The 14,537-nt window shown below is 30.0% G+C and overlaps 2 protein-coding genes across 3 annotated transcripts; both read left to right on the top strand.

Annotated features, from left to right (window-relative positions):
* The first annotated feature begins 2,476 nt into the window (after positions 1-2,476).
* LOC115708941 (phenylacetaldehyde reductase) lies at positions 2,477-10,362 on the top strand. Of its 2 annotated transcripts, XM_061111917.1 has the most exons (12): positions 2,478-2,688; positions 2,771-2,940; positions 3,025-3,216; positions 3,696-3,858; positions 3,927-4,110; positions 4,197-4,287; positions 8,371-8,494; positions 8,689-8,858; positions 8,962-9,153; positions 9,346-9,511; positions 9,613-9,799; positions 10,017-10,362. In XM_061111917.1, the coding sequence occupies exons 1-12, from the start codon at positions 2,571-2,573 to the stop codon at positions 10,162-10,164; spliced, it is 1,905 nt and encodes a 634-aa protein (XP_060967900.1). In that variant the 5' UTR covers positions 2,478-2,570; the 3' UTR covers positions 10,165-10,362. The 2 variants fall into 2 exon arrangements, with proteins under 2 accessions (XP_030492829.2, XP_060967900.1); XM_030636969.2 differs by lacking the exons at positions 8,371-8,494; positions 8,689-8,858; positions 8,962-9,153; ... (1 more) ...; positions 9,613-9,799; positions 10,017-10,362 and having other exon boundaries at positions 2,477-2,688; positions 3,924-4,110; positions 4,197-4,495.
* Positions 4,637-7,919, top strand: LOC115708938 (putative pentatricopeptide repeat-containing protein At5g37570). The gene is made up of 2 exons (XM_030636963.2): positions 4,637-5,168; positions 5,450-7,919. The coding sequence occupies exon 2, from the start codon at positions 5,461-5,463 to the stop codon at positions 7,111-7,113; it is 1,653 nt and encodes a 550-aa protein (XP_030492823.2). The 5' UTR covers positions 4,637-5,168; positions 5,450-5,460; the 3' UTR covers positions 7,114-7,919.
* Positions 10,363-14,537: the final 4,175 nt, after the last annotated feature.

Here is a 14,537-nt window from a genome sequence, read left to right on the forward strand (position 1 = left end):
TAACATCGGAATATGAACAGTCAACTCGCAGATTCGGAAGACGCATACGCTGATGAGCTTAGTAACTGCCGTTCATTTATTAATGTTAACGTTGTTTAGTTTAATTATTGTAATTCAATGTGTAAAAACGGATTGACAATGAATGCAATCCTTGTATAACTGATCAGACACCTGCTTTGTATATAAAGGGGCGATCCACCGTGAAATGGCACCTACGAAACTCTTGCTACAGTAGACTAAGCAGACCGTGATCTGACTGAACCACTATAATCCTCTGTCTTATTGTTATTTCCAGTTTTCTGTGAAGCATTTCTCATTCCCAGTTTGAGTACTCGCCACTCTAGGTTGAATACTCGCAGTTGTTCTTCATATAGTTTTCTTTCTGTTATTGATAATATCATATATATTTGGTGTTGCGAAATTTGCTCGACAACAAGGCCATTAAGAATTACAATAAATTCAGTTATAGTATTTATGACTAAGAACTATAATAGTTGTAGTCGAGGCTAGTATATCAACATTAAGTATTTATCCATAAAAATACGTGATAAGTTGTCGTTAAGCACACAACACTGAATTGTATAATTGCAGTATCGTTGATTAAAGGCATGTTGCAACATAATTCAAGGATCATAAAGTAAACATGTGATTCAATTTTTCCTTTTGTAGTTTTTTTTGTACAATTAAATTATTCAATGAAACTCTAATTTCGATATTTTTTCATATTCATGTGCATCTAATTAATTTTAATCTGAGAAAATTATTTTCAGAGGACTAGAATAAACATACTTTAAAGTTTATTCTCTTAAGTATATTGCCACTAAGTACATTATTATATAATAAATATATTGTGATATATGAAAGCTAATACTCGCTATTTAATGAGTACTTGTTACTATGATTTATATGTTTATTATGTAATAAATAATATTGGATTTAAGTAGTAAATTTAAATACTAATTAAGTGAGAGAATATTAGAATATATAAATATATATGTTCAATATATATGTATATTTATATATGAAAATAGAGGATATTCTACATTCATTTAAGATTGTTCATGTATATATTTAAAGATTCATATTAATCTAATAATGCATCAATATATTTTCAAACAAAATAAAAAATAAAAAATAATGCATCAATAATGCTATATGTGGCACTTGACACTTTAAAGTCATCTCTTAGCATTTCTCTTACATTTAGGGTATTTTAGTTGGGAGAAATAAAAACACATGAATAAATTGTAAATGAGAATAAAAACAAAAATAAAATAAAATAAAATTTAAAATACACAAAAAATAATAAAAAAATTATTAAATTTTTTCTCATTTTAAATTAGAATAAATTCTTTTATTTTAAAATAGAAGTACTATTCCACCAAATTCAATGGTAAAATGACATTATAATACTTAAAAATATAACCAAACAAAAAATAGAACAAAAATCAATTCATTTTCATTTCATTTAATTACCTTTAACTAAACCCCATCTAAGATAAAAGGTTGAAATAATGCTATACGAGACCAAAAAAAAAAAAATAGAAAAAACTCAGGCAAACAAAAGTGATGAAAAAGTTTAATGGAATACGGCAATACCACTAAAACGACAACTTTATATGCAATTGGATAATCAAATCAATAAACCAAAGTGAGACTAAAAAACACATTGGCCACTAGCTATTATTTATTCATTATTTAAATGGGAGATCATCAGAAATCAATTTTTTATAATTATTTAGCTCTCATGTTTTGATTAAACAATGATATAGAAAAGTCCAAAATTAATAGACAGATAGATACTAACTTTATGCAAGCCTAAAATATCGTTTTATAAATACCATTTTGGACCCTATGTTTTACAAAAGTTACTAATTGGATTCTCTGTTTTGTTAAATGACAAAATAGACCCTGTATTTTCTAAAATAGTATAAATAAGACCCTTAGGGCTCGTTTGGAACGCCGTATTAGGTCGCATTGTATTGTATTGTATTATATTGAATTGTATTTTATGTAATATTTTTATGTAAAACTATATGTGGTATTAGCTTTTATGGACACCTAAATATATAATATTTTAGTATAAATTAAAGTTTAACATAGTATTATATAAAAATATGATATATAATCCAATTCAATATAATACAATACAATACAATACGACCTAATACCATGTTCCAAACGAGCTCTTAATTTAATTTGTGACAACTGTTTTTTTTAATATAACCAACTTGAAAATACGAACAGATATAGAATATATGTAAACAGTTTTGTCATAACACTTTTAGATCGAATTATTATTAAATTTTATTTTGACAAAAAATTAGTTCAAGATCCTATTTTTACCATTTTGGAAAATACAGGGTCCATTTTATCATTTAACAAAACAGAAGGTCCAATCAATAACTTTTGCAAAATACAGGTCCAAATCGTATTTACCCTTTATTTTACCTCTTTATTTTACCTTAATTTTTGTTCTCTACTTCTCTCTTCATGAATATGTTTATAAAATGTCAACTGGTTAAAACATAGTGAGTCTCTTATCTCTGAGATTTGAAAATATTGAAAGAATGAGTGGACAAGGAAAGGTGGTGTGTGTGACTGGAGCTTCAGGCTACATAGCTTCATGGCTGGTTAACCTCTTACTACAACATGGTTACACTGTCAAAGCTTCTGTTCGTGACCCATGTTAGCTCCCAATCCAAAATCAGATTTTTGTAATTCTTATTATATAAATATATTTATTTATTTAAGCCCTTTTCATGTGTAGATGATCCAAGGAAAACAGAACACTTACTAGCACTAGATGGAGCAAAGGAAAGGCTTCATTTGTTCAAATCAAATTTAATGGACGAAGGTTCTTTTGATTCTGCTATCAGTGGATGTGATGGGGTTTTTCATACAGCTTCTCCTGTGATTCATTCAGCCACTGATCCACAGGTACAAAAATATTCCTATATAAACTTTGAAAGAACTAAGTTTCAATCAGTTTGTAATGGTTCTCAAAATTGAATTTTATTTCAGGCAGAAATAATAGAGCCAGCAGTGAAAGGAACACTGAATGTTCTGAGATCATGTGTTAAAGTTTCATCTGTAAAGAAAGTGATTATAACATCTTCTATGTCTTCAGTTTTAGTCAATGGCAAACCTCGAACCCCTGATGTAGTAGTTGATGAGACATGGTTTTCTGATCCTGTTTTTTGTGAAAATTTGAAGGTGCGAGTAATTGATTTTAGGGTAATTATGATTTTTTCCTCTGAAACTTTGATATGTACCAAATCATGCCATTTGAACTTTTAAGGTCGTTAAAAATGCTTCATGAACTATTAAGATTGTTGAATTCAAGTACTTTTATCTAATTTTAGTAAAAAAATTCTAACATAGTTGAAAGTTCAGGGACATGATTTACTACATGTCAAAGTTTGAGGGACATGATTCGGTAGATATCAAAGTCTGAGGAACATAGTTTAGTACATAAACAATAACTAAAATAGTAAAATTGAATGAAACTAGACAAAAGTCTTTAAATCTAACAACCCCAATAGTTCAGGATGAATTTTTAATTAAAAAAGTTCAGAGAGCATGATTTGGTATATGTTAAAATTTAAGGGGTAAAAATCCTAATTAGCCTTGATGCTTTAGCTCATCTCTTCTTCTCTTTTGTCTAATCTTTCATATTTTATTTGTTTTTAAAGATGTGGTATGCAGCTTCAAAAACCAGAGCTGAGAAAGTTGCTTGGGAATTTGCAAAAGACAATGGAATTGATTTAATCACCATTCATCCAGGAGTAACACTTGGCCCTCTCTTACAACCTACCATGAATTATAGTGTTAATCTCATCATGAATCTCACAAATGGTATCTATTTTTATTTGCCATTTTCTGTGTTTTAAGATTTAAATCTAACTTATTTTCATAAGCAGGAGCTGAGACATTTCCCAATAAAGTTTATTTATATCATGATGTTAGAGATGTAGCAAGTGCACATATTCAAGCATATGAAGCTGGATCAGTCGGTAGAAGATATTTCCTAAGTGGATATATTGCACACATTTCTGAGCTTTTAAAGATTTTACAACAGCTCTACCCTACTATCACCATTCCTCAAAGGTAACAACACTAAATTTTTTGCTTATTATGACCTAATTATTAATCACTAAATATGTATTAAAGTGATAGTTCTTATTGTTTGGCAGATGCGAAATCGATGAGCCTCTCATGCAAACTTACCAAGTATCAAATTTGATAGAGAAAAGTTTAGGAATTTTACACTCCATACCATTGGAAGTGAGTTTAAGGGACACTGTTGAAAGCCTTAAAGAAAAGGGTCTTTATAGTATCTGATCTGATAAAGAAAAGTCTTTCCCAACAATGTTACTTCTAAGTTGTATGATCTTTATATGGCTAAATGCCTCAAAAACTATTAGAATTCTATCCATTTCAGCAATGTACAAGTACAAGTATGATAATCTTCAAAATAAAAGTATGTTGTGCACCTCTGATATATTATTATTATAATTATTATTCTAAATGAATATCATTGATTCTCAGTGATCATCACTGATGAAACCACCTTCGAATTGACCCAGATGACATGAGAAACAGAAAATCAAAGTGAAAACAAAGAAGACAAACAAAAGGAGAAAAGTTTCTATTTTTATTGTTTGCACTTGCAATTGATTGCATGACCCTTCTTCATCTGTATCAAAATGGCTTAAGAGACGTTTTGGATTCATTGTCGTTTTACTGAAAAACGTCACTCCAACTCAACAACGCCATTTCCGAAATTGCTCTGTTTCGGCATGGACTTGGGGCGGGGTTTTGAGCTTTCTGCAAAATATGATCTATTTCCTTCGTCTCTCGAAGGTAATGAACTGACAATAACCCTAGATTTTGGGGAGATGGAAATGAAGAGTCTTATAGTCACATTTCTCTGAATTGCTCGAAATAGTATCTGAAAATGTTGAAATGGCTCTCGCCAAGGGCTTATTTTAATCTTTTTAGCTCCAAAAAACCCAAATTTCCACCTTCAAAGATTTCTCCCAAATCAAGTAACATCAATATTTTTAGAATTTCTTTGTAATTAATAAACAAAGACAGCCGAAAAGCTCAACCTCATCCTCTCTATTTCTCCATCGCAGTCGGAAACATCTTCATTTGATTCAAAGGTAAAAAGGATCCCACATTTATGTATATATAAATATATATATCTATATATATCAAAATTGAATAGAAATAGATGTTCTTTAATAAATTTATAGTTCTTATGTTTAAAAACTGGAAGTGTGGAACTTGTTGCTGCTACCAAATTTGATGTTCTGTAAGAATAAATTTATTGTAATTTTGGGCTGCCAGTTGTGGTCACTTGTTTCTCTCTGTAATTTTCTTGGTTCTTTTTTTATTCAAACATTATTGAATTCAACCATTTTTTTTTCAATGATAAATTCAGTCGCTTATCCCATGCCATACCCAAACTTTCTACACTCGTTGCCCTCAATTCAAGCTCTCATCAAGGCCTGTAAAACTCCAAGCCATCTTCAACAAGTCCATGCCCAAATTGTCCGAAGTGGTTTAGAGCAAGACCACACTATCATATCTCAATTCATTTGCCTCTCTCAGACTCTATCCACTCTATCTTACTCTGCCAGCGTTTTCAACTGTGTTTTCTCCCCCAACACTTTTCTATGGAATGTTGTCATTAAAGGGTACTGCCAGAAGTCTTGCTCTGCTGAAACCATTTCGGTTTTTATTCGAATGAAGAGAGAGGAGGCTGTTCCAGATAGATACACTTACCCTTCTGTCATCAAGGCATGTGCAAGTGAGGGAAAGGTTAGAGAAGGAAGGACCTTCCATGGGTTGGCATTGAGGTGTGGGGTTGAGTGTGATGCTTTTGTGAGTACAAGTTTGATTGATTTGTATGGCAAGTGTAAAGAGATTGGTTGTGCCCGTAAGCTGTTTGATTGTTTGTCTGAGAGAAATGTGGTTACTTGGACGGCTATGGTTGTTGGGTATGTTATTTATGGAGACTTGGTGGAGGCAAAGAAGCTGTTTGATGAGATGCCGTTGAAAAATGTGCCTTCTTGGAATGCCATAATTGGAGGGTTTGTGAAATTGGGTGACTTGGGTAGTGCTAGGAGGATTTTTGAAGAGATGCCTGAGAAGAATGTGGTTTCCTTTACCACTTTAATTGATGGGTATGCAAAATCAGGTGATATGGCTTCTGCAAGGGTTTTGTTTGACCAAGCTCCTAATAGAGATATAGTTGCGTGGTCGGCATTGATATCTGGGTATGCTCAGAATGGTCAGGCCAGAGAGGCTGTGGACATTTTTCTTGAAATGGATTCTTGTAATGTTAAACCGGATGAGTTTATAATGGTGAGCTTGATGTCAGCTTGTTCTCAGGAAGGAAGTTTGGAGTTGGCAAAATGGGTTGATAATTATGTCACTCAAAGTTCAATTGATCTTGGTCGAGCTCATGTTCTTGCAGCTCTTGTTGACATGAATGCTAAATGTGGAAACATAGAGAGAGCAAAAAACTTGTTTGATCAGATGCCTAAGCGAGACTTAATCTCGTATTGTTCATTGATGCAGGGGCTATCTGTACATGGTTGTGGGGAACAGGCCATTTCCCTTTTCAATATGATGCTAAATGAAGGTTTAATTCCTGATGAGGTGGCTTTTACAGTAATCCTGACAGCTTGTGGCCGATCTGGGCTGGTCGAGGAGGGTAGGCACTTATTTCGTTTAATGGAAAATGAGTACTCCATTGTTCCTTCACGAGATCATTATGCTTGTATGGTTGATCTTCTCAGCCGTTCAGGAAGGTTAAAAGAAGCTTATGAGCTTTTATGTTCAATGCCCATGGAGCCTAGTGCTACCTCTTGGGGTGCTCTACTTGGGGCCTGTAAGCTACATTGTGATATGGAGCTAGGTGAGTTAGTTGCCAGTAGGTTGATTGAGCTTGAACCTCAAAATGCTGGTAATTATGTTCTCCTTTCAAATATCTATGCTGCCACAGACCGTTGGTTGGATGTTTCCCTGGTGAGGAACAAAATGAAAGAGAAATTAGTTAAGAAAGTACCTGGTTGCAGTTGGCTTAGTACACAAGGCTGAGTGATTTTTTCGGTTACACTGGATAAATTAATATCATTACTCTCAACTGTTGGTGCTAAGAGCAAGAGGGACCTAGTTTTGTGCATTCTCTTCAAATTCTTTTCCCAGGCCATTATACAATTGCGTGCAAATTTGCATGGCATACAGCAGCTGTTCTTCCTCTTGTAACTGCAAGCATATGATTGTCTAACACGTTCAAGCAATGGAAGTTGCTTCAGCTAGTGGAAGCTACTGTCCAGTTGGATGTCTTGCACACACGTCTGATCTTTTTAAGATTCCAAAAGACCCTTGCTTTGAATATCCTGAAAAGTAAGTTGACATAATCGCTCTAGAGTTTCTATTTTTCTGTTAATAAATGTTTTGTCATTGAATATTACTTTTTGTCACAACTAAAGAAAATCTATCACTAAATAATTAGAAGTTGTCAATACAAATTACATTTTTTTTAATTCTTTAATCATATTGCATCTAATCTTGTGTTTGACGAGTGAGTTAGGCACATTGGAATTAATTGTCATTTTGTTTGTAGAAAATTCAAGAATGCTTTGATTTTTACCAAACATGTAAAGATTGAAGAACAACTAGAGGATATCTTCACGAAAGCTTTGAATGGGGTTATAGTTGATTATGTATGTAACAAGTTGGACACTATCAATATCTATGCTCCAACTTGAGGGGGGTGTTAGTTGTATATTAAGTATATAATTAATCTTAATTCTAGTTTCCCAATTGTACAAGTTATCCAATATAGATTCCTATGTTTTGTACATATAATTTCAATGAAATAAAACTTCATTTTCTCGTTATAGAACAGTTTACAATTCAGTCAATCTAAACAATTGTATTATCTATGCATCAAAAACAGACACCAGTATTAATGTGACCGATGCATCTATTTGAAATACTTTCTTCCATCATATGGTTGATATATCAATGAGTCATGTTCAATGGTTTAAGTAGTTTCTATTATTAACCAAGGCAGAAAGACAACTATCAAAAAGCATTATTTTGTTGACTTTGGAAGGAAAAGTATCCTTTTTTGAATTTTGACTTGAAAATAATGAAACTGAGCTGTTATCCATATGATATATTTTGAAAACAATGAACTAAGCTGTTCTCCATATTCTCTACAGATAACAATGTCAATGTAGAAACAACTACAATTCCTAAATGCTGTGAATAATAAACACACATGAGAGAGAGAGAGAGAGAGAGAGAGAGAGAGAGAGAGAGAGAGAGAGAGAGAGAGAGAGAGAGAGAGAGATGAGTGAAGTAGGAAAAGTGGTGTGTGTAACAGGAGCCTCAGGTTACATAGCTTCATGGCTAGTGAAGCTCTTACTACAAAGTGGATACACTGTCAAAGCCACTATCAGTAATCTAAGTAAGTTCTCTTTATTAGCTCCTTTTCAAATTGATTCAAAATCATTGCTTTTTCTCTTTTTCTTCTGAAGGGAAGAGAAAAAAAAAGCACTGCCAAATTGTGGGGTTATGTCTTTTTTTGGCCAAAAACAAAGATATTAATCTCATAATTCTTGAAATTCTATCTAATCTGTTTACTGATAATATGTGGTGTAGGTGATTCAAAGAAAACAGACCATTTGGTTGCACTAGATGGAGCTAAAGAAAGACTTCATTTATTCAAAGCAAATTTATTAGAAGAAGGCTCTTTTGATTCTGCCATCATAGGATGTGATGGTGTTTTTCATACAGCCTCTCCTGCATTTCTTTCAGCCACTGATCCTCAAGTAAACATATGTCTATATCTTATATATATGTTTCAGCCTATATAAATATTTGGCAGGTTTACACAAACAATGACTTGTGGTTTTTTGCACTACATATTTTCAGGCAGAAATAATAAAGCCAGCAGTGAATGGGACACTGAATGTTCTGAGGTCATGTGCAAGAGCTCCATCTGTAAAGAGAGTGGTTATAACATCTTCCTTTGCTTCAGTTTTACTAAATGGAAGAGAACTTACCTCTGATGTGGTTGTTGATGAGACATGGTTTTCTGATCCTATTCTTTGTCAGAATTTGAAGGTACTCTTGTTATTTCATGCTTATAATATCTTTTGTAATTTAGCTGAACAGTAAAAACTTTTTCTTTCTTAAAGTTTCCCAGGAAACCAATTCACCTCAATTACCCCGTAACAGCCTCAAAACCTTTAATCTTTCATTTACATATTGAGTTTGCATCAATTCAGTTTACAGTATATTTTTATTCCTCTGCAGCTTTATTATCCACTTTCGAAAACTCTAGCAGAAGAGGCTGCATGGAAATTTGCGAAAGAAAACCAGATTGATTTGGTCACTCTTCATCCAGCATTAGCAATTGGTCCTCTCTTGTCACCAATTGTTAATAGTAGTGTGGAGTTGATTATGAATCTTGTTAATAACGGTAAAGTTTGGTACTTTCACTCCATACATTTGTAAAAATTGTAATCACATTATGATATCATGATCATTCTACTTTGTTTGTATTTATATATATATTTGTAGGAGCTCAAACTTTTCCATGTAGTGTTTGTGGATTTGTTGATGTTAGAGATGTTGCAAATGCACACATTCAAGCATTTGAAGTTGCTTCAGCTAGTGGAAGATACTCTCTAGTTGGATGTGTTGCACACATTTATGATATTTTTAAGATATTGAAAGATCTCTACCCTGCTTTCAGTGTTCCTGAAAAGTAAGCTCACTTACCATAGATAATTATATATGCAACATAGATATCCATAGAATTATATAATTATATTCACAATTTAAATTTCTTATTACTAAATGTCACTTCAAGTTACATCTACAAACATTTAGTTACAAGTTGTTAGTAGAATATTTTTATAGTATGAAATTGCATTGCTTTGTAATTAATTTATATAATTTAATTTTATTACTATTATTGGTAGAAGTGAAGATGAGGCTCAACCTGTAATGTCAAAGTATCAAGTATCAGAATTGAAAGCAAAGAGTGTAGGAGTCAATTTCATCCCATTGGAAGTGAGCTTGAGAGACACTGTAGAAAGCCTCAAGGAAAAGGGGTTCTTCAATATCTAATATCTCATTAACAAGCCTATATATTTTATTAGTTTGATTGTCGACTTGTAATTAATAATAATAACATTTATACATAGTTAGGCTAAGCATTTTGACTCTACATTTTTACTGGTTCTAAGCCTAATTAATGTATACATAATAATTACATATGTCAAAACGTTTCATCATCATATTATTAATAGAACTATTTGTTTACAAGACCTTACAGTTGTGGTCCTTAAAATGCAATACTTAGACAACCAGTCCCTCTTTTTATTATAAGTTCATTTTATTACTCCCAGTCTTCATTTACTTAGATAAAGAGGAGCATAAAATGAAGAAAATGAAAGTAAAGGCTGTTGGGTTTTGTGCCCTAAATAAAACCATTTATAATCTGATTAGTTATCAATATAAGAAATTTGAAGTGATTTATGTTTGTATGAATTTTACATGCTAATGGTTTAATGTGTTTATTATATTTACACACAAAATCTGTTAAGTCCAGATCATATGTTTATTCATAATTACAGTATCGTCAACACAGTAGAATGTGATTGTGATCATATGAATCAAAAGATTAAGTCCCTGTTTCATCAGTGTTTTGGATTTACACTGATGTGATAATCAGCGATGATGTGTACTTACACTTGGAGTAAGTGTTATGTTCTTTCCAGGACATTAGTAAAGTATACTAGTTTCGAATGTATGGAGTATACATAGGACTGGACCGATATTGCAACTTAGTTAAGATATTATAAACTTACCGTCATATCTTTCCAAGTCAATATCAGTAGTTGATCTTAAGATTAAAAGAATCTAAGTCCTGATATGCTTAGGCTCAACTCAGGAGTACTATTCATGTTCTTTGATTTATTAGTTAAGCCTACTTTTGGGTCAGGGTGATACGTATATTTTGGGAACATGATAGTATGATTGAGTGGGAGTGCTGAACATAAATATGGAATCTATAGCTTCTACTGGTGTATAGAAGTTAAGTGATGATTCCCTTCGAGCTTAGCTAAATAGAAGTAAATGGATGAGCTCTTGTTTAAGTGACTAATTCTTAGATCACTAAACATCATTTACAGGTAGCTAAGTGTTTTAAGGGGCAAAATACGTTGAGGGGTGAGAACGGTAAAATTATCCCATCTCGATGTAAATCATCTATATAGAGGATCTTTGATCACAATAAGATTATAGCAGTGGTTAAATGAGATAGCATATCTATATCGTGGAACATATAATATGCTCTATATAAGTCTGAGAGTGCAATTCTAAGTTCTAAGAGTGGATTCAATGAAGAATTAATAAGTAGGAATTTACTTAGTAAATTCGGTTCACTTATTGGAAGCTCATCATATAGATCCATGGTCCCCATTCTAGTTAAGACTATCCTGCTTGTTAGACTCAATAATTGATTTATGATTAATCAATTATAATTCTAAAGTTAGACTATGTCTAATTTGTGAATTTTCACTAAGCAGGGGCGAAATTGTAAAGAAAAGAGATTCTAGGTTTATTTATTTATTAATAGACTTTATATGTCTAATTAATAATTAAATTAAATGACAATATTATTTAATAATCTATTTTAGTTATTAAATAATTAGTTTTGGCATTTAAATGTTTAGAATTGGAAAATTGGTGTTTTTGAGAAAATAGATATAAAATTTGTGAAAACTGCAAAAATCAAGTGATGCCCATTAACACCTATGGCCGGCCACTTAGGATGGTTTTTCAAATTGATATTTTCATTATTTTAATGCCAAATAATTACTAACCTAAACCTAGTAGTTGCTTATAAATAGAAAGTGATGGCTCAGTCAAATAACAAGTTTTCAATATTGAATAACCTTTTTCTCAGAAATCAACTCTCTCTCTTTTCTTCTTCATAAATTTCGAACCTTAGTGATAGAGTAGTGCCCACACACAGCAAGTGGTACCTCAATCATAGATTGGAAGACTGTGAAGGATCACACACAAAGAGAAGGACATTCAGGCTCAGATCTTGATAATACTCTGCGACAGAAAGGATACAAGGGTTAGAGATCTGAGTGGAAGGAGACATTATTCCGCTGCCATCAATGTAAGGTTTTCTTAACTTTATATGTGTTTATTTATCGTTTTAGAAAGTTCATATTTAGGGTGTTAATCAACATACTTGTGAGTAGATCTAAAATCCTGGTAAAATAAATTCCAACAAAGGCTTCATTTTATTTATAGCAAATTTAATGGAATAAAACTCTTTTGATTCTGCTGTCTATGGATGTGATGGGGTTTTCAACAGTCTCCCTGCATTTCTTTCAGCCACTGACCCTCAAGTTAACAAATGTCTATACGAGAAATGCTAAAAGGTATTATTGGTACCAAGTACCCTCCTCAGTGTCTTATCGCTATCTGTGTAATTAAGTATCGGATTTCACATAAATTAAAAAAAATAACTTTTCAAGAATATCGATAATTAATCGTGGGGCGCTATCTATAAAAAGTGGTGGGTACTACTGGTATCCAATAATAATACTCATCTTATATATATCAACCTACATAAATGTTTGGGCATTTTACATAAATATATACATTTTCTTAATTAATTACAAAAAATGTGCAAAAAAAATAATTGTTACAATGTATACATTTAAAAACATTTTTACATAAAATCATACAAATTTTTAATTTAATTATATTGGATGTATTAATGAGAATGATTACCATAATTAGATTTTTATCCTTTTTATAACTATTTTTATGGCTAATTTGTATGATATTAATGAGTAAGCTTTCAAAATAACTTAATAATTACAAACTATAATCAATATAAGGATATTACTAATAAATAATAAAATGTGTATTAGGCATACAAATCACATCTATAATCCATCTTAACAACTGCATGGTATGTTTTTTAAAATCAATACATATATAATCATGATTATTCTAAATATTTAATTAATTTTATGAAATTATTTTTTTTTTAATAAATATGTGATTTATTATTAAATAATAAAGATATATATTGGTAAAAAAATATAGATTAATTATAAATATAAAATATATTTATATCTAGTAAAAATATACGTTTTTTTTTTTACTTAATTTTTTACATAAACATAGACATAAATTATTAATACATTATTGTTTATTATTTTTATTAAATATTTTGTTAAAATAAATATATATTTATAATAAATTATAGTAAAATGGATAATAAACATTTAATATTAAACAAAAAATTAGTATATTTATTATATTAAACTGTTTATTATTTATTTAATTTTTTTTTTGAAGATATACGTTTTTTTCTACTTAATTTTAAATAAACATAAATATAAATTATTAATACATTATTGTTTATTATTTTTATTAAATATTCTGTTAAAATAAACATATATTTATAATAAATTATAGTAAAATGGATAATAAACATTTATAGTACTATACAAAAAAAATAGTATATTTATTATATTAAACTGTTTATTATTTATTTTATTTTATTTTTAAACATGTTTATTTATTTTTTATAAAACAACATATTTATATATAATAAATCGTATATTTTATAATAAATATACTATAAATAAATATAATATATAATAAATCACACTAAAATAAATCATTAACATTATATTATAACAAAAAAATATTTAGCATATTTTTTGTGTAAAAGTGTTTATTTTTTTTTTCAAATAAACATGTTATATTATTATTAAAAAAAATTTAAAATATTACTATAATAAACATAATACATTATTATATTTATAATTATAAATTATAATAATTTAAACATTAACAATGATATTATTATAAATAAAATATTTTATTAATAAATTTATTAATATTTTATATATTTTATTAATATTATTAATATATTATTATAATAATTTATATTATTATATTTAAATTTCATTTTTTTCATCATGTACTTATACCATATATATTTTAATAATAAAACTTAAAGTCACATGTTATATATAATGACTACACATTAATGCTCCTTAATCATATTATGTATACATATATATTTATAGTAAGTTTAGTAAATATTATATTAAATGATATAAATATTAGTAAATATGTTATTAAAATGTATGAGTTTTTATAATTAAGTTTTTTTGCACATTTTTCCTAATATATTTATTTTTGTTGTACATTAATGAAAAAACCCCTAAATGTTTCTCAAGATGCAAGGTAGAAGTAATTGAGCTTGCTACAAAGGGGACTCTTGGCATTCTTAGAGCTTGTGAAAAAACTCCATTTGTAAAAGGAGAATTTTTATAAATATGGGAATTGAGGATATAGTTTACTTTTTTATGGTATAAGTAAATAACACTATAGGATTATGGTTTTTTTTTTTTTTTTTTTTACATTTATATGGGTTTTTTTATGCCATAAATATA

The sequence above is a fragment of the Cannabis sativa genome, chromosome 3 (assembly GCF_029168945.1).
Source record: "Cannabis sativa cultivar Pink pepper isolate KNU-18-1 chromosome 3, ASM2916894v1, whole genome shotgun sequence".
Taxonomy (NCBI): Eukaryota; Viridiplantae; Streptophyta; class Magnoliopsida; order Rosales; family Cannabaceae; genus Cannabis; species Cannabis sativa.